Source organism: Rhinopithecus roxellana, chromosome 5 (assembly GCF_007565055.1).
Source record: "Rhinopithecus roxellana isolate Shanxi Qingling chromosome 5, ASM756505v1, whole genome shotgun sequence".
NCBI lineage: Eukaryota > Metazoa > Chordata > Mammalia > Primates > Cercopithecidae > Rhinopithecus > Rhinopithecus roxellana.
Genome location: NC_044553.1, coordinates 16,614,897 through 16,639,050, shown reverse-complemented (window position 1 = coordinate 16,639,050; position 24,154 = coordinate 16,614,897). Strand labels below are relative to the sequence as shown.

At 38.5% G+C, this 24,154-nt stretch overlaps 2 protein-coding genes across 2 annotated transcripts; both read left to right on the top strand.

Annotated features, from left to right (window-relative positions):
- The first annotated feature begins 11,382 nt into the window (after nucleotides 1-11,382).
- On the top strand, nucleotides 11,383-12,345 carry LOC104673145 (olfactory receptor 11H4-like). The gene has a single exon (XM_010377093.2). The coding sequence runs from the start codon at nucleotides 11,383-11,385 to the stop codon at nucleotides 12,343-12,345; it is 963 nt and encodes a 320-aa protein (XP_010375395.1).
- Nucleotides 12,346-22,738: 10,393 nt separating this feature from the next.
- On the top strand, nucleotides 22,739-23,794 carry LOC104673146 (olfactory receptor 11H6). The gene has a single exon (XM_010377094.2). It carries the CDS (start codon nucleotides 22,739-22,741, stop codon nucleotides 23,792-23,794), a length of 1,056 nt encoding a protein of 351 aa, XP_010375396.2.
- Nucleotides 23,795-24,154: the final 360 nt, after the last annotated feature.

The window sequence follows — 24,154 nt, the reverse complement described above, 5'->3', positions numbered from 1 at the left end:
AATGTTAATCAAAAAGGTCCTTGCATAATTAATCTTGTCTCTAATTTGGGGGGCTAAAAAATACTGGTCTTATACAATTAATTGTTCATCTTACTATTGGCCAAAGCTAAAACACCTGTGAGCATGTTTCTGTTATTTCTCCTTTCAGATCATGATTATTTGCCCAGTTGTGTAGCATGCCTCAGTGTTTTTTAATTGACTGGTGGGCATTTTTTTAAAAAACTATAAAGACAATATGTGCAGTAATGAAGGTTAAGTGTTGTTCTAGCAAGTAGATGGAGGAGAGGCAGATCACAATGATTCTATTCAAGCACTACTTGTATGTGTTCTTAAATGGTTTGTGCTCATTTTAGTTTTACTCCTATAGTGTGGCTTTTACTGCAGGAACATAGCCTTTCTGAGACCTTGGGGCGAATCTGGACTGTTTAGAAGGCCCCTCCACTTCAGCTGATCCTAGCCTCCTATTTAAGTGCTTCTTGAACCCCATGACTCCTGAAACGTCTGCTTTGCTCTTTAGACTCTCAGCTTTAGTTTCTGCTAGCTATTTTGAGGTCTCACCATGTACACACAGCTTAGAAATCCAAAAATGCCTTGAAGGAGAATTGCGTCGTATTTCTAGCCTAGCTTCTGTGGTCCTCCCCTCTCTAGGAATTGTTTCGCAAACACTAGCAACTTTGGCAACTGAAAACACCAAATTCTCTACCTTCTCAGTTCAGTAAAACTACTGCTTTCTGCTCAGGCTTTATTCCTCCTTTCCTCATACTCTCCCAACCCAGTAAATGGTCAAATATCCTCAGGGAAAAACACATGGTGAATGTGAAACTCACCTCCCTTTTCTTCCCTTCATCTTGGACTGTAGCCCATGAAGGCTTGCCCATGCCAATTGCTCTGAGTGCCTTCAAATAGTTGTTTTACGTATTTTGTCCAGATTTTACTTTTGATAGAAATTACTTTGGGTTTAGTACAAGTTTTTCAGTCATGACCAGAAAGTTTTTTCTACTCTATCTAGATTCCATACATTCTCACTTCTTCCTTCACTTTCAGAAGATGATCATGTAGCATGTGTGTTCCAAAGCCCGCAAATCAGAGGGACAGGTGGATATAGAGGCTGGCATAAACACAAATCGGGGATGCACACCTGCTTTTCTTTTCATTGCAACCAGCAAAGAATCCCTGAGGACTCTTCCCCTGCAAGAAGCAGGGGAAAGGTTACCTATGGTCAAATAAATGATAAAACCGGGACCACAGATTTAGGCCTTCTTTTCATGGAAGGCGCCCAGTAATTGTAGGTCAGGAAAATAGTTACCCAGAATTTGTATTAGAAGCTTGGGCTAGTTCTCCTTGAACTTTCCCCTAGGCCTGGAGTGAAAGGTCATGCTGTGAATGAAGTGTCTTCACTAATCCAAATACCTGTTTTTCAGGTTAAATCAATAGGAATTGGGAATCAGGGAGCAATTGGCTGAGGATAATGACTTTAACAATTCAAAACAAAAAAAAAAAGTTCCTATCCACCACCCTTTTAACTAGCCCAAGTTCCCTTCTCTTTGAAAAGTAACCCTGAATTTCCCTTTAGGACTTCTCGCTTATTTGCCAGTCATATCACAATAAGTTTATTTCCTTAATATAAATGAAACCTGTAAAATAGTAAGAGAACAGAACAGTATCGCAGTAAGAAAATGAGCAAAAGGATATAAATGAATAACATCCAGAAACAGATTCTTAAACATGGAAAGGGCACTAACTAATTCATAAAAAGGTAAAAATAGAATAAACCTATAAATATATCTCACATTTTATCTATTAAATTGACAAAGATCAAGAAGTTTGATAACACACTTTAAGTCTAAAGATTGTGAAATGGGTTCTCTCACACTTAGCTGGTGGGCATATAAGTTTTACAAACACTATATAGGGTGACAAGGCGACCTCCATCAAAATTTAGAAGGCACATACCCATTAAAACAGCAACCCAACTTTTAAGATGTCTAGCCTACAGATATTTTTACACACGTGGGAAATGTTTACTGCAGCATTGTTGTAATAGCAAAATATTGAAAAAAACATCAGTTCCCATTAATAGAAGACTAGTAAAATGAGCTATGGTGAGTTATACCATGCAATATTATGTCTTCAATTTATAAACTATGAAGCAGTTCCATATGCAATGATATATATGTCCAAGACATACTGTTAAATGAAAAAAGCCAAGTGAGTAGCAGAGCATATTGTAGTTGCCTTCCATGGAAACGTGTATATTTCCTGAAAGAGCTCCAAGAAACTGATAACAACGGTTGTTTCAGGCAGGAAGAATTTGGTGTCTAAGGAACAAGAGAGTAAAGGAGACTTTTTTCTCATAACTCCTTTTGTGCTTTCAAATTCTTTATCATTTGCCTGTATTATTTATTGCAAAAATAAATAATAAAACATATTTTGTCAAATTTTTTTATTTCCATAGGTTATTGGGGAACAGGTGGTGTTTGGTTATATGAGTAAGTTCTTTAGTTAAACAAAGAACAATTCTTTTTTTTTTTTTTTTTGAGACAGAGTTTCGCTCTTGTTGCCCAGGCTGGAGTGCAATGACACCATCTCGGCTCACTGCAACCTCCGCCTCCCATGTTCAAACGATTCTCCTGTCTCAGCCTCCTGAGTAGCTGGGATTACAGGCACCCGCCACTACACCCAGGTTATTTTTGGGTTTTTAGTAGAGACGGGGTTTCACGATGCTGGCCAGGCTGGTCTCGAACTTCTGACCTCAGGTGATCCACCCACCTCGGCTTCCCAAAGTGCTAGCATTACAGGTGTGAGCCACTGCGCCTGGCCAACAAAGAACAATTTTCTAGGGGAACTTTCTGATCATTCGATTTGGAAAATCATTTTTTCCCACAATGCTAGGGTTCCTTAGGAGCCTGTTTATTGACAGAAATGTTGAAGCGGGGTCTTCAGAGCCCCTTAACATCATTTCACTTGGACAGTTTTGTACTTTAGAAAAAACCTGAGATACATCTTCCTCATCTTAGGGCTTGTACAAATATACTGTTATAAAACTTTAACGAGTTTATCACAGTTATATTTAGACATCATCTCCCTTATTTTTCAATTATTGATTTTTATTGCCCTTATTCAGCACCTACAATGTACCAAACATTGAGCCAGAAAATAAATTTGAGACAAAGGTATGTAAGACACATTTTCTTCCCTCATGGGATTCACAGTCTTATGATAGAGAAAATTGGAAGGTTTTCTTTTTGTTAAGTAGCAAAAGTTCAGTAAGAGGGGAAGGCCTAATTACCATGGAAGCTCACGGGAAGCTGCATATGTGTAAGTATGGAACTTGTGTGAAAGAGGTTGTAAGCACAGCATAGGCATTTTCTCTTTGCAAGTGCACCTCAGGTTACAGAATAGAAGTGCTTCTAGAAATTACCTTATACCATCATATAATCAACCACACTAGTGGTTACTACTAAGGTCCCAGAGACAAAGCAAGTATGACTATAAAATATAACATAGGCTGGGCATGATGGCTCACGCCTATAATCCCAGCACTTTGGGAGGCCGAGGTGGGTGGATCACCCAAGATCAGGAGTTTGAGCCTACCCTGGCCAACATGGTGAAACCCCATCTCTCATAAAAATACAAAAAAAAAGTAGCCGGTCATGGCGGCGTATGCCTGTAATCCCAGCTACTTGGGAGACTGAGGCAGGAGAATCGCTTGAACCCAGGAGGTGGAGGTTCCAGTGAGCTGAGAGCGTGCCATTGCGCTCCAGCCTGGGCGACAAGAGTGAAACTTCATCTCAAAAAATAACAATAATAATAGTAATAAAATAAATTGAATACCAAAGAGAGATATTATTTAAAATGTTAAGTAAATATAGATTTTAGTAATGGAATGTTGAATTGCTTTGATCTACCATCTTGCTGTGATCAAATAAAAATACTAAATTAAAAAAACTTAAAAACATTGACGATCTGAAGAGAGAACAGAAAATGGCTAAGTCTTTTTTTTTAATGAAAGCCTGAGAGGTAAGCACTAAGGCCATTCATGCTCAGAGAGTACTTGATTGTAGTTCGAATCCTTATGCTTCAGGACAATGCTTAGCTAACGAGATGGAAACAGGAACCTGGTGCTGGGGAGGGGGAAGGTCACACAAAGCTGGTGCCCTAATGGTCTTCATCCTCAGGTAAGGATGAACCAGAGCTAGACCCGATGCCACTCAGAAGGGAATCAGTCATCCCTGGAAGTTTGTGGCCATGGTTTAGCTCGTTTGAATTTATACATGCCGTTTTCTTCAATTTCCCCATTACACTGGCCGCAATCTATTCTTTTTTTATTTTTATTTTTTATTTATTTATTTATTTTTTTTTTTTTTTTTTTTTTTTTTTTTTTTTTTTTTTTTTTTTTTTGGTTCCAAGGTGTTAGGCTTTCTTTTTGCTGTTGTTGTTTGGGTTTTGGGGGTGTTTTTTTTAAATAGTGTCTCACCCTGTCACCCATGCTGGAGTACAGTGGTAGGATCACAGCTAATTGCAGCCTCAACCTCTTGAACTCAAGCAATCCTCTCACCTTAGCCTCTCAAGTAGCTGGGACCACAGGCACATGCCACCATGCCTGGCTAATTTTTTTTTTTAAGAAAGTGGGTCTCTCTATGTTGCCCAGGCTGTAGGCTTTCTATTAAAGACTCTGCCATCCTCTTTCCTTTATTTCATTGTATGAATGGACACAACTCAAAATTTTTAAGTAAAATATTTTAATCCTCCAGCCTAGACCATCTGTTAAGTCACAAAACAGCCTTAATCATTTTGAAAGATTAAAATCGTACCTATCTTTCTCAAATCACAATGGAATAAAACTGTAAATCAACAGCAAAAAGAAAACTAAAATCTTCACAAATATGTGGATGTTCAACAACACACTCTAAACCAAGCGATGAGTCAGAGAAGAAGTCACAAGGGAAATTATAAAGTATCTTGAGACAAATAAAAATGAAAACACAACATACCGAAATTTACAAGATGAAAAGAGAGCAGTGCTAAGAGAGAAATGTATAGCTATAAAGGCTTACATTATAAAAGAAGAAAAATCTCCACTCAAAAACCTAACTTTATACCATAAGAAACTAGAAAAAGAAGAACAAACTAAATTCAAAGCTAGCAAATGGTAGGAAATAATGAAGATTACAGCAGGGATCAATGAAGTAGAAAATATAAAACAGTAGAGAAAATGAACAAAACCAAAAGTTTGCTATTCAAAAAGACAAACTAAGTGGACAAGACTTTAGCTAGAATAAGAAAAAAAGAAGACTCAACACAAATTAGAAATAAAGTGAGGACATTACAACTGATTTTCTAGAAATGAGGTTTTTATAACTTTTCCTAAGAACAAAAAGAAGTTATTTTGAATTCCACACAGACATCTCATCACTGCCTTTCAAAACATTCTTCTTGCCTTTGCTCTGGGGTCCAATTTGCCCTAAACTACATGAAAACTATGATGGAAGAAAGGATGCTATGCCAAGGACTCCTGAGGGAGTCATAAACCAGCCCAAGGGAAGACTGAAATCATCACATAATCTCCAAGATAAAACTTTAATTGCACCCCTGACTCGCAATGACACTTACTTCTTCATTCACCTGCACCCTCTTTCTGAAACCTCTTCATGAGGTTCATATACCACTGCTTTTGCGGCACTACTCTGCCACAAAAGTAATTCGTATATAAAACTCACCTGTTGACCTTTCTCTGCTGGACGAGATAATTGGAAGGTCTGGGTGCCTGGAGGTGACTGAGGTCCTTGATGAAAATAACCACCCTGTCAATCGAGGCCCACACCTCAAGGGCTGACCATAGGAGGGGTGTGCTTCTTTCCTCTGGCTATAACTATTGCCCAACAGAAATACCTATAAACATTTCTTTTGAGCACTTCAGGAAAGGAGAAAAGGGAGTTTCAACAGTTATCTTTATATATCCTAGGATTCTTTGGGTCAGGCTCCAGGTTTTGAGTCCACATAAGGCAAAGAGAGGTATCAATGAGAAGGCACAGGCTCGGTTTGTATTCCTAGGACTGTCCGCACATAGCTCTATTATGAAGGGTAAGTAACTTCTTCCCCGTCTAGGATTCACTTGACTTTTTCTAAGACATCTATACATGGATGCTAGCTCCAGTGAAATGCCTTTATAATATGAATACATTTTTGCAAAATTTTGTGAGTTTCTAGACATGTGATTTCATGCACAGCATCTCCAGTATAATAAGTGTTATAATGAACTGTTGACACCTGTGCCCAGCTACCCAGATCTTCCTCAGCTGAACACTTTCTTCAACATTCTTGCCTAATTATTTAGGAATTAAATAAGGAGGAATGCCTCATTATTTGGAAATTTGATAAATTACATAATTTGGTATTAGAAGTCATGCTTAATAACTCACTTTCTACAATGCCCCGATTAAATATAACTTATTCCCATTACTTTTATGCACATCCCAGGAAATGTAATGTCCTTCCTTTAATACTTTATCTTCTGCATTTTGAATTATTAACACTACTGTGTTTTTATATCTTCTTTCTTTATGTCAGACCAATCAGAATATACCAGAATATTGTGCCAGAATATACAAGAAGGTCAAAAAAATAAATCTGAGCAACTAAAAGGAGCTGTCCATAGCTTCACTATGAGATATATGGGAATTGAGTGACTTTTTAATCTAGTCATTTAGGCTCACTTAAATTCATTGGATGGGCGCAGTGGCTCATGCCTATAATCCTAGCACTTCGAGGGGCCAAGGGTTTGTAGAGAAAGGTTCTCATCATGTTCCTTAGGCTAGATACATGATGAGAACATGTCTCTACAAAACATTTAACAATTAGCCTGGCATGGTGGCATATGTCTATCGTCCCAGCTACTCATAAGGTTAAGGCGGTAGGATTGCTTGAGCTTGGGAGGTCAAGGCTGAAATGAACTATGATCCCACCACTGCACTCCAGCATGGGTGAAAGAGTAAGGCCCTGTCTCAAAAATAAATAAATAAAAATTTAAAATTAATTTATTGTTTTTCATTTAGGTTTTTAAATGATTCTGCTAAAAAATTATCCTAGCTACTTTGTAGTTATATTTATTAGTAGTAGTATTATGAACACTAACAGCTATGAGTGTTGCAGGTCCTAATATATTCCAGGAACTGCACTAGGCACTACCACATGTACTAGGAAACTGTACTTCAACTACGTTTTCCCAAAAGCTCAGCAAAACGGAAGGTAACTTGCCTACAGGCACATAGTATGCTGTACAGTATTTGAACCCAAGTCAATCTGACTTTATCATTTATTTTCTTTTAAGTCACTTACATAACAGGATTACTTTGTTAAGTATTACTAGAGTGAGTCAGTCAGTTGTAAACCTAATCCAACTGTGGTATGTCACCACATAGACTACTACAGTGAGTGTTCTCTTCCTTCCTCACCAAACTACGTGCTTGCCTCCTAAAACTATGCTCCCAGTTCTTCCTAAGGAGCAGCCCATTTTTCCTTCTAGTTCATATGTGTAGCTGCCACATTGCACCACTGGACTATCCAACTTTATGTGGTAACATCCAGCATTTAGTGATCTACCATGTGCACGAGACAGTGTTGAAAAACTTTGAGAAGGAAAATTGGCCAGGGGTGGTGGTTCATGCCTGTAATCTCAGCACTTTGGGAGGCTGAGGTGGGTGGATCACTTAAGGTCAGGGGTTCGAGACCAGCCTGGCCAACATGACAAAACCTCATCTCTACTAAAAATACAAAACTAGCCAGGCGTAGTGGCACGTTCTTGTAATTTCAGCTACTCAGAGGGCTGAGGCAGGAGAATTGCTTGCACCCAGGAGACAGAGTTTGCAGTAAACCTAGACTGCGCCACCGCACTCCAGCCTGGGTGAGGGAGTGAGACTCTGTATCAAAAAAAATATGTCTGTGGGTGTGTGGATATATATATATATACTATATATATATATACTTTGAGAAGGAAAATCAACAGGATTTGGAGATTGACCGCATATGGGAGGTGATGGAATTAAAAGGTTCCTTCAGTGTTTCTCAAGTTTCTGGCTTTAGCAAATGCTAACTGGATTGGTGAATGAAGAGTGGAGCCATTCACCAAGAAGCAAGTACAAAGTGGGACTCTTACAAAGAAAAAAAATGGAATAAAGATAAATACTGAGCAAAATGGTGATGACATGTTTGAAAATATAAATGACTAGAGAGACCAATATTTAGAGCGGATGCTCACAAATGACAGGGTCATGAGGCAAGGTAGAATTAGTGAATCACAAGGTTTAAATGTGATTTTGCTAAATGTGACCAAACTGACATGTTACACAAGACTGCCCAGTGATGTATGGACTGAGGACTCAGTGGTGATGTTCATAAACTCAGATTAGCTTTTTTGGTGACAGGCTTGGCAAGTCTGAAAGTCACCCAACCATTAATTTATTCAACAAGTGCCTACTGTGTACCAGAAACTGAGTTATCTGAGAAATGAAAGATAAATTAAACATCATTTGTGAATGATAGACGTTTTCAGTCTGTAGGGTAACATGAAACCATATGATTTGGTCATTATGGTGCATGCTCTAGTAGAAAAAATATATAACATGCTAAGTAAATATTAAACAGGAAATTTATATGTTACAGAGTTTTGTCTTCCTGACTTTAACATACGATAGGTATCAAAAGGATATCTAAAATCATCATGAAAATCTAAGACATCCGATATTGACAAGTGTAATTGTTAATTTTTAAATCTTGATAAGCTCAGGCTTTATGGGTCAAATGATACTGAGATATATGTCCAAGACTATTCATCACAGTGGTGATTATAATAGAAAACATTGATAACAATCTAAATCTATCATTAGAGGGTTGATTGAATCTATAGACAAGAAGAACAATGAAGCCATTGAGTTGATGATTCAGAGCTCTATTTTTGACACGGAAAAAAGACAAATATATTAAGTTTAAAAACAAATTATAAAACAGTTAATTTTGAAAAATTCCATTTTAATTATAAAGAAGAGAAGAGCACACTCCTCCAAAGAGTGAAAATTTGTTTTCTCTGTGAAGTAGAATTTTTTTTATCTTTTTCTATATCTTTTATGTTTATAATTATAAAAAACAATAACAGTATTTTGGTACATTTTGAACAGTGTAGCATTAATAAATTTAAAGAACAAGACATAAGCATTTTAGATCATTTGAAATGCATTGAAAAACTTAACGTTAATAAATATCCTTACATTTGGAGAAGGCTTATTGAATATTTTTACATATATATTTTCTTTCATCAACAAATGAAAGAAAATATCATCTGTGTTCAGCAAGAATTTGCCATTAGCAACATTTGGAGCTATGTTTATTTATGTCTGACTTTTTAAATTAACAAATAAAAAATTATATATATTTATTATGTGTAACATGTTGTTTTGAAATATGTATACATTGTATAATGGCTACCTCCAGCTAATGAACATATGCATTTTCTCATATACTTACCACTTTTTTGTGGTGAGAACATTTAAAATCTACTCTCTTAGCAATTTTCAAGAAAAAAATAATTATTAATTATAGTTATCCATGTTATACAATAGAGCTCTTGAACTTATTTCTTCTATCTAACTGAAGTTTTGTATCCTTTGACCAACATCTCCCCAACCTCCCAGTCCCTGTAACCACCATTTTACTCTCTGCTGCTACAAATTCAACCTTTCTGGATTCCACATATACATATAAGTGAAATCATGCAGTATTTGTCTTCCTGAGCCTGGCTTTTTTCACTTAGTACCATGTGTCTGGGTTCATCCATGTTGTCACAAATGACAGGACATCCTTCTTTTTTAAAAGCTGAAGAGTATTCCATTGTGTGCATATACCACACTTTACCTATTCATTCTGTTTGACTTTTGATCATTGACCTTCCAAACTTATCTAGATTCTGAGTTTCTTGTAGGTGGACAGTAGAGATGACATTTGAGATGTCAAAATCTACAATCTGTAACAAGTATAAGGATGAATTCTTGTAGCAGAACAATATATTGTAACAAATTGTTTATTTTAATGAGAGATTTATGTTTAAACGATTCAAAACACTGCATTTGTTTACAATAGTAGAAATTCCATTTACAGGGAAGTTTAAAAGTGTGAAGTAAATTCAAGGAACAACCTCAGGTAACTATTAACTCTCTACTCTCCAGAAAAATATTGCCATGATATTTTCTCTTGGATTCTATGCTTAGACTTAAAATTCACTAATACAGAGTAAATAATGGTCACTCATAGCTCTCAAGTATCTGAGAAGTATGTCAAATATTTTCCACCTCGGGAAAGATGTCAGAAAAAGCAGTTATTTTACTCCTAATTCTTGGTTTAAAAATTAAGTCAAACTAACAGCTGTTCTATTAGAAATAATTAGCTATAGGTGGGAAAAAGAAATACAAACAGCCACTTTGCTGGCTTTCATAGAGGATAATGGTTCTGAGCTTTCACAATTTCAAAGGGAAGGGAGATTTCTCAAAAATCACTCACTGATGAAAAATATCCAAATAATGTATATTCTACTGTTATAACCCTAATTTTTTTTTTTTTTTTTTTTTTTTTTTTGAGACGGAGTCTTGCTCTGCCGCCCAGGCTAGAGTGCAGTGGCCGGCTCTCAGCTCACTGCAAGCTCCGCCTCCCGAGTTCACGCCATTCTCCTGTCTCAGCCTCCCGAGTAGCTGGGACTACAGGCGCCCGCCTCGTCGCCCGGCTAGTTTTTTGTATTTTTTAGTAGAGACGGGGTTTCACCGTATTAGCCAGGATGGTCTCGATCTCCTGACCTCATGATCCGCCCGTCTCGGCCTCCCAAAGTGCTGGGATTACAGGCTTGAGCCACCGCGCCAGGCCTATAACCCTAATTTTAAAGAAATTTGGGGCCGGGCACAATGGCTCACTCCCATAATCCCAGCACTTTGGGAGGCTGAGGTGGGTGGATCACCTGAGAGGTCAGGAGTTCGAGACAAGCTTGACCAACATGGAGAAACCCCATCTCTACTAAAAATACAAAAGTAGTCGGGCATGGTGGTGCATGCTTGTAATTCCACCTACTTGGGAGGCTGAGGCAGGAGAATCACTTGAACCCAGGAGGCGGAGGTTGTGGTGAGCTGAGATCATGTCATTGCACTCCAGCATGGGCAACAAGAGCAAAACTCCATCTCAAAATAAAAAAGAAATGTGGGATCATTAGCATTGTTGATTTGTAGCTTCTGAATAAAAGTTAGGAGTCAGTGGATGGGTTGTTGCAAACTAATTGCCAAATAGCCAACATATATAGCTTGCAAAGATTTCCTACAAGTTTTTCAGAAAACAAAACTATTTGTATAAATGGTGTTTTCTGTCGTCTCTACAGCCCTGGAATTCATAAACAATTCAGAGACAAGCACTGTGACGGAATTTGTTCTCCTTGGCTTTCCTGGTTGTCAGGAGATGCAAAGTTTCCTCTTTTCACTGTTCTTTGTGATCTATGTATTTACCATAATAGGAAACGGGACCATTGTCTTTGCTGTGAGATTGGACAAACAGCTTCATACCCCAATGTATATTCTCCTAGGGAAGTTTGCTTTCCTTGAAATCTGGTACATTACCTCCACTGTACCCAACATGCTAGTCAACTTCCTCTCAGAGACAAAAACCATCTCTTTTGTTGGCTGTTTCCTCCAATTCTACTTTTTTACTTCCCTTGGTACAACAGAAGCATACTTCCTCTGCATCATGGCATATGATCGGTATCTTGCTATCTGCCGCCCATTGCACTACCCAACCATCATGACCCCACAACTCTGCTACATATTGATGTCTTCTTGCTGGGTGTTTGGATTCCTCAGTTACTCTGTCTCCACTGTGCAACTGTCTCAATTGCCTTTCTGTGGGCCCAACATCATCAATCACTTTTTGTGTGACATGGACCCATTGATGGCTCTGTCCTGTGCCCCAGCTCCTATCACCGAGATCATCTTCCATATCCTGAGCTCCCTCATTATCATTCTCACTCTTCTGTACATCTGTGGCTCCTATATGCTTTTACTGATAGCTGTATTAAAAGTTCCTTCAGCAGCTGGCCGGCAGAAGGCCTTTTCCACCTGCGGATCTCATCTGACAGTAGTGTGTTTATTCTTTGGGGCTCTATTGGCAATGTATGTGAGCCCCACAACTGATAACCCAGCTGCAATTCAGAAGATTATAACTTTGTTCTATTCTGTGGTGACCCCCTTCTTAAACCCCCTGATTTACAGCTTACGAAACAAGGAGATGAAGGCTGCATTGAAGAAAGTCCTGAGGATAGAATGAGAATAAGGTCATCTACCTGAGACCAAGCAAACCATTGTTCAGACATAAAAGATTAACTAAGAAAGACCTGATTTTCTGATTCTACTTCTCCAATACACACTTTAAAGAAGATATTTTCTCAGTGAGGTCCCTCATTGTTTTATTTCTTAACTAACCTGGCAGAGCTAAATCATACTGGATTCATATTACATTCCAAATGAAACAATCATATTTTCAACATGGGTGGCTCCAATAGATGATATTTGAGGGTATTTTATATGTCCTATTTCATACTGCATAGTTTTGATTACTGGAGATGGGGTGGAAGATAGAAAAGCAGTTATACTTAAGGTATTTCTTAAGACTGTGCAAAATTTTTAAAGTGAATAAAGAATCAAATTTAAATGCCTAATGAATACAGAACTAAAGGATTTAGTAACAGAACAATTTTCTTGCCCCCTTGGCTCTTGATGGTTGAAAGTCTTACAGGCAAGGGACGGACTGAAAGTTTAATGCTTATGTAAGCAGCATATGTTTTAACATCACATAAAATAGTAAAATAGTGGTCATTCTTCCATTCAACAAATATTAATTGAATACCTCTTATGTTCCAGGCACTAGAATCAAATACTAGGTCATATACTATGACCAAAAGAATCAAAACCACTATCCACCTGGCATTTACACTCTCGTAAGGGAGAGACAGACGATAAAAAACTAAGTAAAATATATAGCATATCAGAGAGTAATAAGTGCTATGCAAAAAGGGCAAAGGGGGCAGGAAATGTGGAAGAAAGAAAAGAGCTGCCATTGTTAAACAGGATGATCAGGGAGGCTACACTGAGAAGGCAACATTTAAGCAAATGCTTGAAGTAGATGAGGGAATGAGCCATGTAGACAGTGAGAGAAGAGCATTCCAAAGAGAGGGAAGCAAATTATCTTTAAGATCTGCAGGCAGGATTGTATCCAAGTAGTAGCAAGGAGTTTGGTTTGACTGGAGTAAAGAATTTAAGGCTGGGAACAGTGGCTCACGCCTGTAATCTCAGCACTTTGGGAGGCCAAGGAGGCTGGATCATGAGGTCAGGAATTCGAGACCAGCCTAGCCAATATGGTGCAACCCCGTCCCTACTAAAGATACAAAAATTAGCTGGGTGTGGTGGCATGAGCCTGTAATCCCAGCTACTCAGGAGGCTGAGGCAGAATGGTGTGAACCCAGGAGGTAGAGTTTGCAGTGAGCCTAGATAGCACCACCACACTCCAGCCTGGACTACAGAGCGGGACTCCATCTCAAAAAAAAAAAAAAGAAAGAAAGAAAATTTAAGGGGAAGAGTATTAGAGATGAAGTCAGGAAGTGAACGGCGTTCCAAATTCTGTGGGACCTTGTAAACTATAGTAATAACTTTTTCAAAAAATTATAAATTGACAAATTAGAGTTGTGTATATGTATGGGGAACAAAGTGATATTATGATTTATGAATATAATGCAGAAAAACTGAATCAGCTATCAAATCCATAACCTCAAATATTTTCTGTAGTAAGAATATTTGAAATCTACGGCCGGGCACAGTGGTTCATGCCTGTACTCCCAGCACTTTGGGAGGTCAAGGCAGGCAGATTACCTGAGGCCAGAAGTTCAAGACTAGTCTGGCCAACATGGTGAAACCCCCTCCCTACTAAAAATACAAAAATTAGTTGGGCGTGGTGGTGCGTGCCTGTAATCCCAGCTACACAGGAAGCTGAGGCACAAGGATCACTTGAACTTGGGAGGCAGAGGCTGCAGTGAGCCAAGATTGTGCCACTGTACTCCAGCCTGGGTGACAGATTGAGACTCTTTCTCAAAAAAAAAAAAAAAAAAAAGAATATTTGAAATTTATTATCTTAGCAATTTAAAAATGTATAACACATTATCATTTACTATGTTTACCACCCTGGGCAATATATTGCCAAAAAAAAAAAAACCACTATTCCTCCTACCAGAGGTTTTCCACCCTTTGCCCATCATTGCCTCAGCATTACCCACACCCCACTTCCCACAGCCTTTGGTAACCACCATTCTACTGTCCTGCTTCCTTGAGTTTGAAATCTGGGAATTCCACAAATAAGTGAGAACATGTGGTATTTGTCTTTCTAGGCTTGCCCTATTTCACTTAGCGTAATGTTCTCCAGTTCCCTCCGTGTTGTCACAAATGACAAAATTTCCCTCTTTTTAAGGCTGAATCGTATTCCATTGGGTACATACATCGCATTTTCTTTATCCATTTATCTATTGATGGACATTTAGGTTGATTCCATAACTCAGCTATTGTGAATAAGGCTGCAAGGAACATAGGAGAGCAGACATCTCTTTGACATATTGCTTTCAAATCTTTTAGGTAAATACCCAAACTGGGATTGCTGGATCATATAGTAACTCTATTTTAGTCTTCTGAGGAAGCTCCAGACAGTTTTTCATAATGATGGTACTAATTGACATTCTTACCAACTGTGTGCAAGGGCTCTCTTTTCTTCACATTCTCGTCAACACCTGTTATCTTTTGTCTTTTATTATAACAGCCATTCTGATAGCTGTGAGGTGAAATCTTATTGTGGTTTTACTTTGCATTTTCCTAGTTATTAGTGATGTTGAGCAATTTTCATATACCTATTGGCCATTTGTATGTCTTTTTTTTTTTTTTTTTTTTTTTTTTTTGAGAAATGTCTATTCAGGGCCACTGCCCATTTTTTAATCTGATTATTTGTTTTCTTTCTATAGAGTTGTTTGAGTTCCTTATGGATTTGGATATTAACCCCTATTAGATGTATGGCCTCAAATACTTTCTCCCAGTCTGTAGTTATCTCTTCATTCTATCGATTGTTTCCTTTGCAGATTAGAGCTATACTGACATGATCCTATTTGTCTATTTTTGCTTTTGTTGTCGGTGTTTTGAGGTCAAATCTATGCAATCATTGCCCAAACCAATATTGGGTAGTGTTTCCCCTATGTTTCCTTCTCATTGCTTAGAGTTTCCGGTCTCATGTCCAAGTCTTTAATCCATTTTGAGTTGATTTTTGTATATAGAGTCAAATAAGGATCCAATTTCATTCTTATACATATGAATGTACAGTTTTCCCAATACTATTATTAAAGAGACTGTCCTCTTCCCAATGTGTATTTTTGACACCTTTGTCAGAAATCAATTGACTATGCATAGGTTCACTTCTGAGCTCTATTCTTTTCCATTGGTTGATGAGTCATTTTTTTACACTAATTTTAATTGACATGCTGTTTTAATTACTATTACTTTGTAGTATAGTTTGAAATCAGTGTGATGTCTCAGCTTTTTTCTTTCTGTTCATAACTGCCTTGGCTATTTGAGGGATTTTGTGATTCCACATGGATTTTAGGGCTGTGTTTTCTATTTCTCTGAAGGCTGTCATTGGTATGACAGGAATTAATAGGGATTACATTGACTCTGGAAATCACATTGGGTAGTCTGGACATTTTAACAATATTAATGCTTTTAATTCATGAACACAAGATATATTTCTATTTATTTGTGTCTTCTTCAATTTATTTTATTCATGTTTTATATGTAATTTTGCATGAGATGAGAAGCATTTGGGAGGTTTTGAGCAGGGAAGTAACATACTCTTATTTACATTATAAAAGAATTATCCCCCTGACTGTTTAGTTGGCAATACACTAGAAAGAGAAATGGGCATTTTAAAACTCTTATTTCTAATTGTTAAATTTAGAAATTTTTTGTTTTTTATTTTTATTTTTTTTTCGAGATAGGGTCTCATTCTGACACCCAGGCTGGAATGCAGTGATGTAATCACAGCTAACTACAGCCTCAACCTCCCCAGGCTCACATGATCCAACTCAGCTGCCGAGTAACTGGGACTACAGGCATGTTCCTCCATGCCCAGCAAATTTTTGTATTTCTTTTTTTTTTTTTTTTTTTTTTTTTTGGAGAGACAGAGCTTCACCATGTTGGCTAGGCTATTCTCGAACTCCTGGACTCAAGTGATCCTCCTGCCTCAGCTTCCCAAAGGTTGGGATTACAGATGCGCACCACTGCTCTAAAAGTTCATTTCTTTTTAAAGGAATTTGTATCTGTAACCTACTGGAGGATATATATTTGGGGAGGGGAAAAGAATCCTCTAGTTGCCCCAGAGGAATAGGAAGTCCTCTGGACCCTAAGAAATTCTAATTCTGGAGTAGTTCCATGACATTAATTAAGAGACAATGCTTCTGAGGCTCTTTAATGACACTTAATCATAATTATAATTATATAGACATTTATAAAACATTTTCAAGTCTATTATCTCATTTAATCTTCATATTAGCCCTATGAGTTACACACGGAGGATAAACATGGCTTTAATAATTGAGGAAACTAGAACACACTAAGCTCTTACAGCTGATAAGTGAAAATATTCAAACTAAGACTCATACTTTCTATGTCATGATTTTCTTTATATTTTCTCACCACCTTCTGTTAAAGTTCAACTCTGTTCCCACCCAAGTGCTCCCTTTTTTTTTAACCCAGGTCACCTCATTTCATACAATGCCTGGATAATCTTCTCCACCATTTTCTGCCTATCCCAGACCTCTCTCAAAAGCTCCTCTAGATGTTTAATCTAGTAATGCTTTTCTAAATACCTAACTCTTAGCCTGACATACAAATCACCTGTAACTTAGTTCCATGGGCCAATTATCCCTTCAAATATCATTCTTAACCTTGTATCCTAAACATGTTTAATTAATTCCCAGTTCTACCGAAATCCCTCCCAAACTTAGAAGTGTTTTCAAACATCCCTAACCCAGACTCTAACGTTTTATGATCATCCATAGTGGCTTTCAAGCTTCCACGTGCGTTAGAAACACCTAGAGGGCAGGCACGGTGGCTCATGCCTGTAATCCCAGCACTTTGGGAGGCTGAGGCAGGTAGATCACCTGAGGTCAGGAGTTCAAGACCAACCTGGCCAACATGGTGAAACCCCATCTCTACTAAAAATACAAAAAAATTAGCCTGACATGGGGGTTCATGCCTGTAATCCCAGCTACTCAGGAGGCTGAGGGAGGAGAATCACTTGAACCTGAGAGGGTGGAGGTTGCAGTTAGCCGAGACCACACCATTACATACCAGCCTAGGCAACAAACTCCATAAAAAAAAAAAAAAGGAGAAAGAAAGGAAAGTAAAAGAAACACCTAGAAAGTTTGTTAAGACAGACAACTGGGCTCCACATTCCAAGTTTTTGGCTCACTAGATCTAGGTAAGTACTGAGAACATGTATTTCTAACAGGTCTCAAGTGATACTAATACTGCTGGTACAGGGATTTTATTTTCAAGAATCCACTCCACACTTAAATAGCCTTACCCTTAAGCTCAGTCATGTTCTCCATTTGAGCTCTTGCTATGTTTATATTAATCTCAGCTTCTCACCTCAGTTTGTTCTCTTTCCCCTTATATCATTGAAAGAATTCATAACCATTTACAGTGCCAAACTTTCATTTTCACTAATATTGTATCATGTCAGTCAACAGAATTAGAATTACAAATCTGCCTTTACAGATAACTGAACTTTTTCAAACACCTATGTTCAAGCTATACTTAAAATTAATAAGGGAGAAATTTTTTTTTTTTTTTTTTTTTTTTTTTTTTTTTTTTTTTTTTGAGATGGAGTCTTGCTTTGTCGCCAGGCTGGAGTGCAGGGGCGCAATCTCGGCTCACTGTAACCTCCGCCTCCTGGGCTCAAGCGATTCTCCTGCCTCAGCCTCCCAAGTGTCTGGGACTACAGGCATGCACTACCACGCCAGGCTAATTTTTTTAATTTTAGTAGAGATGGGGTTTCACCATGTTGGCCAGGACGGTCTCTATCTCCTCACCTAGTGATTCACCTACTTCAGCCTCCCAAAGTGCTGGGATTACAGGCATGAGCTACCACACCCGGCCAGGAGATTCTTTGTCTTATGTTCACTATAACAAAATTAAGCAAACATTATATAGATAAAAAAATTTTTAAGTGTTTGCAGGTTAGGCACCAAGTATGAAGCAAGCCTAGTTCAAATTATATAATAAAGATTTGCTTCATATCTTTTTATTTGAGCCCAAAACAAATATGTAATCTCTGTGAAGTCTTGACCTTGTTGGCTCCTATCTGTGTATACTCAATGTTTAACCCAGAGTCTGACACATAGTAGGTGCATAGTTGATGTATAACTGACAAATGTTTGTTAATTATATGGAATTTTTAAAAAAGAATGAAGTTTATTTTGGAGAGAAAAATCACACACAAATACATACACTCAGATACACACATGTATACACATATTCTTTCTCTCTTCTCCTCCTCCATTAACCTCCCACCTCCCACCTCCCATCCCCAGGTAGATCAGTTCCTTAGAAGGAGGATATCTCCACAAAGGGGAAAGTATTTATGGTATCTCTTAGATAGTTATCCTGACTTCTGTGTCTCACTAGTCAAACCACTGGGGAAAACATAAATTATACACAGATATAGATGGAATTCTATACATGCTCACAGGCAAAGGAGGTAGGTGCCTGCCAGTGAACACTGGGGAACTATGATCCTATTCAGAAGAGACTTGTAAACTCTTAATAATTGCTGATATGAAAAACACATTTCATTTGGTTCGGAATACTAAAGGAAGCAAGTTTCTGGAACCACAAATAACACTCTCCAACCATGACTCAGCTTGTTGGTTGTGTAAAGGATGAGATTCCTGTGACTGGAGTTTGTCTCACATCTTCCTCTTGGAGCCAAAAATGCCATTAGGTATGTAAGGAAAGTCTCCCTGCAGCAGTACACCACCGTTCCCCTGCTTTCAGTGCTGCCAGATGCTAAGAACATATGGTTCTTCTGCAAATTTGTGAATTCTTTGTTCCTTTGTTCTTTGCAGGAGCATTGGCCCCTCACTTCTCTTCTTCCAACATACTCCTGTGAATGCCCGGGTGATATATTCACATTAAGGGCTCACTCAGGTATCTCAGAGTTCCCACTATACAACTCAGTTAGGGACAATAATGGTCAAATGTCTTGCTTATTTGGGGCGACCATTAAATTCCCTTCCATTAGAATGTATCCTGAGTCTTATACCTCTTTGTTTGTAAATTAGTCAGTAAAGTTTTTATTGATAGACTGTTCTTCAGCTGCAGTAATTAAAGCAAGCTGTTATTTTTTTCAGAGTTGTTGGCAAGTGACAAGTGGCAAGTGAAAACCTCTCGAGAAAGAAGTAGAACAGCAGACTCTCCTTTCTTTTGGATTTACCTACAGATTAACTTTTAAAACGTAAATACTTAAGAGAAGAGCCCCAGCACTTATAATTCTAAAAGTGCTCTTCCGTGGGCACGTGTCTTAAATTCCCAGCAAGTGGATGGGACTGGAGGAGGATGTGACTCCCTTGTCAGTTCACATAGAATGTATTGCCCAAGCACTTTGTTCCTCCTCGTCTCTCCAATTGCCCATTTGTACTCTCACTTGAGGTGAACAGAAAGACAAAAGAGGTGAATTTGAGCTACAAATGAATGTACTTTGGTGATGGAGGCAGTAGAAATGAATTCAGTGAGATTTTTAAATTATCTGTGAAGTTTATTTATCCATCTTTCTCTGACCCTGTATTCCATAGATAACTAAAATTTCACTGCTTTTGAAATAATGTCACCAAGGTCTTGAACATTATGAAGTCAAATAATGAGCCGGTGGGGACCGGGAGCAGTGGCTAACGCCTGAAATCTCAGCACTACGGGAGGCCAAAGCAGGCAGATCACATGAGGTCAGGAGTTCAAGAGCAGCCTGACCAACATGGCAAAGTCCCGTCTCTACTAAAAATACAAAAATCAGTTGGGCGTGGTGGCAGGCACGTGTAATCCCAGCTACTTGGCAGGCTGAGGCAGGCTAAGGCATGAGAATCACTTGAACCCGGGAGGTGGAGGTTGCAGTGAGCTAAGATCAAGCCACTGCGCTTCAGCCTGGGAGACAGAGTGAGACTCTTTCTCAAAAAAAAAATAAAAATAAAAATTAGCCAGGTGTGGTGGCCCAAGCCTGTAATCCCAGCTACTCGGGGGCTGAAGCATGAGAATCCCTTGAACCCAGGAGGCGGAGGATTGCAGTGACCATGCAGTGCAGGGAGATCATGCCACTGTACTCCAGCCTGGGCCACATAGCAAGACTCTGTCTCAAAAATAATTAACAATAAGCAGGTGGGAGTCAAGACCTATGAGGTCTGGTTCCAGATCAATCATCAGTTGGAATTATATTTCTTTTCTCAGTACCAAAAATTTCCTGGCCTGTGAGTAGGATAAACTAATTAATGTTTCATTCTCTGCCTACTGCCTCGAAAGGCCCAAACTATCTAATTTATGCCAAATAAAATTTGTTATCATGTCCCCTGTACTATAAAGATGTATTCAAGTTATTTCTAACTGGAATAAATATATTTTTTCAGACCCACAGCATGCAGTTGGACATGCTGCAAAAATACACGACTCAAGGAATCTCCAGTCTATGCATGTGACTGGGCAGATGTAGGCTGTAATCTTGATTGCTTTCATAAAACCCAAGTTCCAAAAGGGGAGGAATTCTATTTTGTATATTCACCATTATACCCCCAGAACTCAACACACTGCTAGCAATATAATAAATGGTGAATAAACATGTGTTAAATTAAATTCTTGAATAAACAAACAAATATACAAAATGCTATGATTTAAATTTAGCATCCGACCTTTTTTTAAAATTGCAAGCCCAGTAATTATATTTTCCAAGAACGACGCAGCATGTAGCCTGGCAAATACAAGCAGTTATGGAAAGTATATTTGAAATTACAACTGTCCTAAAAATTTTGATACATGTGATCATGATAATTATCATTCATTAAACTGAACTGCTTGGACAAAATTTACATTTTCATAAAAATCATGTTTATTAGAGAAATTGTTGTATTTTTCCTAAAATATTGTTAACATGAATATCCAAAGTTACCTTGGCAATGAAACATTTATGCTTTTGGGTTTGTTCCAGGTTTGATTAAATACTGAAAGGCAGGCCCCTTGCTCTCTGTGGATCATATAAATGATGTAAAGATGGGATTTTGTGAGTATCTTAACAGTGACACTAACAATACAGTAAATGATCCTACTTTTAAAGTCATTACATTGCTAAACTTAAAATACTGATAGTGGCTTACCCAGCCAAATATTATGAACTTTAACAAGGATATTTGAGGACACAGAAATAAGCCTGCTGGACCAATAGTTTCTAGAAAATTGTTAGCAAAGTATCTAAGTTATTTGTCTTGTCTCAACTCCTGATTTAGCAAATATCAGAAAGATCTTTGTGGTCCCTTTTGTTCATTATTTAATTTAGTGAAAAGCAAGATAATGAAGGGACAAATTGTAAAGCTTAGGGTTTAATTTCTAGCAAAAATAAAGGCACGTGGTTTTATTACTAGAGAAATTGATTTACCCAACAGCAAGGTCCCTCAAGAGCTGAGCCATGACGTAGAATAGTGCAATTTGGTGGAGAAGGAAGCTGACAAGCAGGGAAAATGGTGGCCTGCCAAAGAAGTCATAGGTAAGGGACGTAACAGTTGCCTTCAGTTATTTAAGACCTCACTACCACCATCATGGGAGAGGAATTAGACTTATTTTGTGTAGTTTCAACAAAATTGAAGTTTACCTGCTGACTCGGGGAGTATCAAGATCAACGGGTAAAAGTAATAAAGGAGACAAAGTTTGCTCACCGTTTCGTAAAGAAGGGCTTTGGGAGAACTCGAGCTCCTCAGGAGAAAAAGGGGCTGGATTTTTCAGCAAATCCAGAGGCCACCAGGGAAAATGTGATCTAGTGGGAACTAGATTTGTAGCTTTCAAACCATTTTATAGATTCCTGAGGGTTCTGCAGCACCTCCCTGAGAGTAGCAAAAGGAAGGGAGGTGAAGACTCCCGAAAGTTTTATTCCTATCTGCTTGTTACTGGACTTCTACATATGAGGCTGTAAGAAGGCAATTTAATATAGCAGCTATTTTTGCTTCAGATTTATACTGAATTTTGCTTTAAGGTAAAAGGATGTGTCCAAAGTTTATATTTTTATGTAGAGTATCTAAGGGGCAATGATTTTACCATTAAAGATGAAACATTACTGAGACTCAGGGTTATAGAAACATTTGAAGTGAAATGTGATTTGTTCCAAACCAATCTCCAAATAGGCCAGTGTATCTGGGCGTTACTGGCTTTGTACATATGTTTAAGTGAACCCTTCAAATCTCTCTGAACTTCAATTACCCTGTCTGTGAAAGAGAAGGGTAAAGAATACCTCCTCGCAGCTCAAAGAGTCATTAGGAAGACCAAATGAGATAATGTATGTAAAAATACTTAGTACATCATCCAGCATGAGTTAGCAAAATCTCCAAATGCTCTTTATTATTCATTCTTTGATTACTTCTGTTTTTCTAACAGCTCTGGGACCCCAGAACAGAACAACGCATTTCGTGACTGAGTTTGTCCTCCTGGGTTTCCATGGTCAAAGAGAGATGCAGAGCTGCTTCTTCTCATTCATCCTTGTTCTCTATCTCATGACACTGCTAGGGAATGGAGCTATTGTCTGTGCAGTGAAATGGGACAGGCGGCTCCACACACCCATGTACATCCTTTTGGGAAACTTTGCCTTTCTAGAGATCTGGTACATTTCCTCCACTGTCCCAAACATGCTAGTCAATATCCTCTCAGAGACTAAAACCATCTCCTTCTCTGGCTGCTTCCTGCAATTCTATTTCTTTTTTTCACTGGGTACAACAGAGTGTTTCTTCTTATCCGTTATGGCTTATGATCAGTACCTGGCCATCTGTCGTCCACTACACTACCCCTCCATCATGACTGGGAAGTTCTGTGTAATTCTGGTCTGTGTATGTTGGGTAGGTGGATTTCTCTGCTATCCAGTCCCCATTGTTCTTATCTCCCAGCTTCCCTTCTGTGGGCCCAACATCATTGACCACTTTGTGTGTGACCCAGGCCCATTGTTTGCACTGGCCTGCATCTCTGCTCCTTCCACTGAGCTTATCTGTTACACCTTCAACTCGATGATTATCTTTGGGCCCTTCCTCTCCATCCTGGGATCTTACACTCTGGTCATCAGAGCTGTGCTTCGTATTCCCTCTGGTGCTGGTCGAACTAAAGCTTTCTCCACATGTGGGTCCCACCTAATGGTGGTGTCTCTATTCTATGGAACCCTTATGGTGATGTATGTGAGCCCAGCATCAGGGAACCCAGCAGCAATGCAGAAGATCATCACTCTGGTATACTCAGCAATGACTCCACTCTTAAATTCCCTTATCTACAGTCTTCGAAACAAAGACATGAAAGATGCTCTAAAGAGAGTCCTGGGGTTAACAGTCAAAACTGAGATATCTTTGAAAAAGAAGCCAAATTGGCCACTTCTGATGTTAATTTTTTATAACTATAGAGAGTAGCTTCAGTAATATGTTCTGGCTCATGCTCAGGTAGAGAGACTTATCTTTCACAGCTCCTTAGCAGTTAAGTTCAGCTCATTAATGATAAATGCCAATGCTAAATAAAACATTTTAAACATATATGGCCTCACTGAGTAGTTATGTGGTGGGCAGGTGTATATATACGTATATTATTTTTCTGTGATGTATCTTTGCTAGTTTTAATCTTAGCTGACGGAAGAAATAAATTGCATGTGTACTGAAGCCTTTCAAAAGAGTGAGATCTGGCTGGGCACAGTGGCTCATGCCTGTAATCCCAGCACTTTGGGAGGTCAAAGGGGGAGGGTCAACTGAGATCAGGAGTTCAACCCCAGCCTGGGC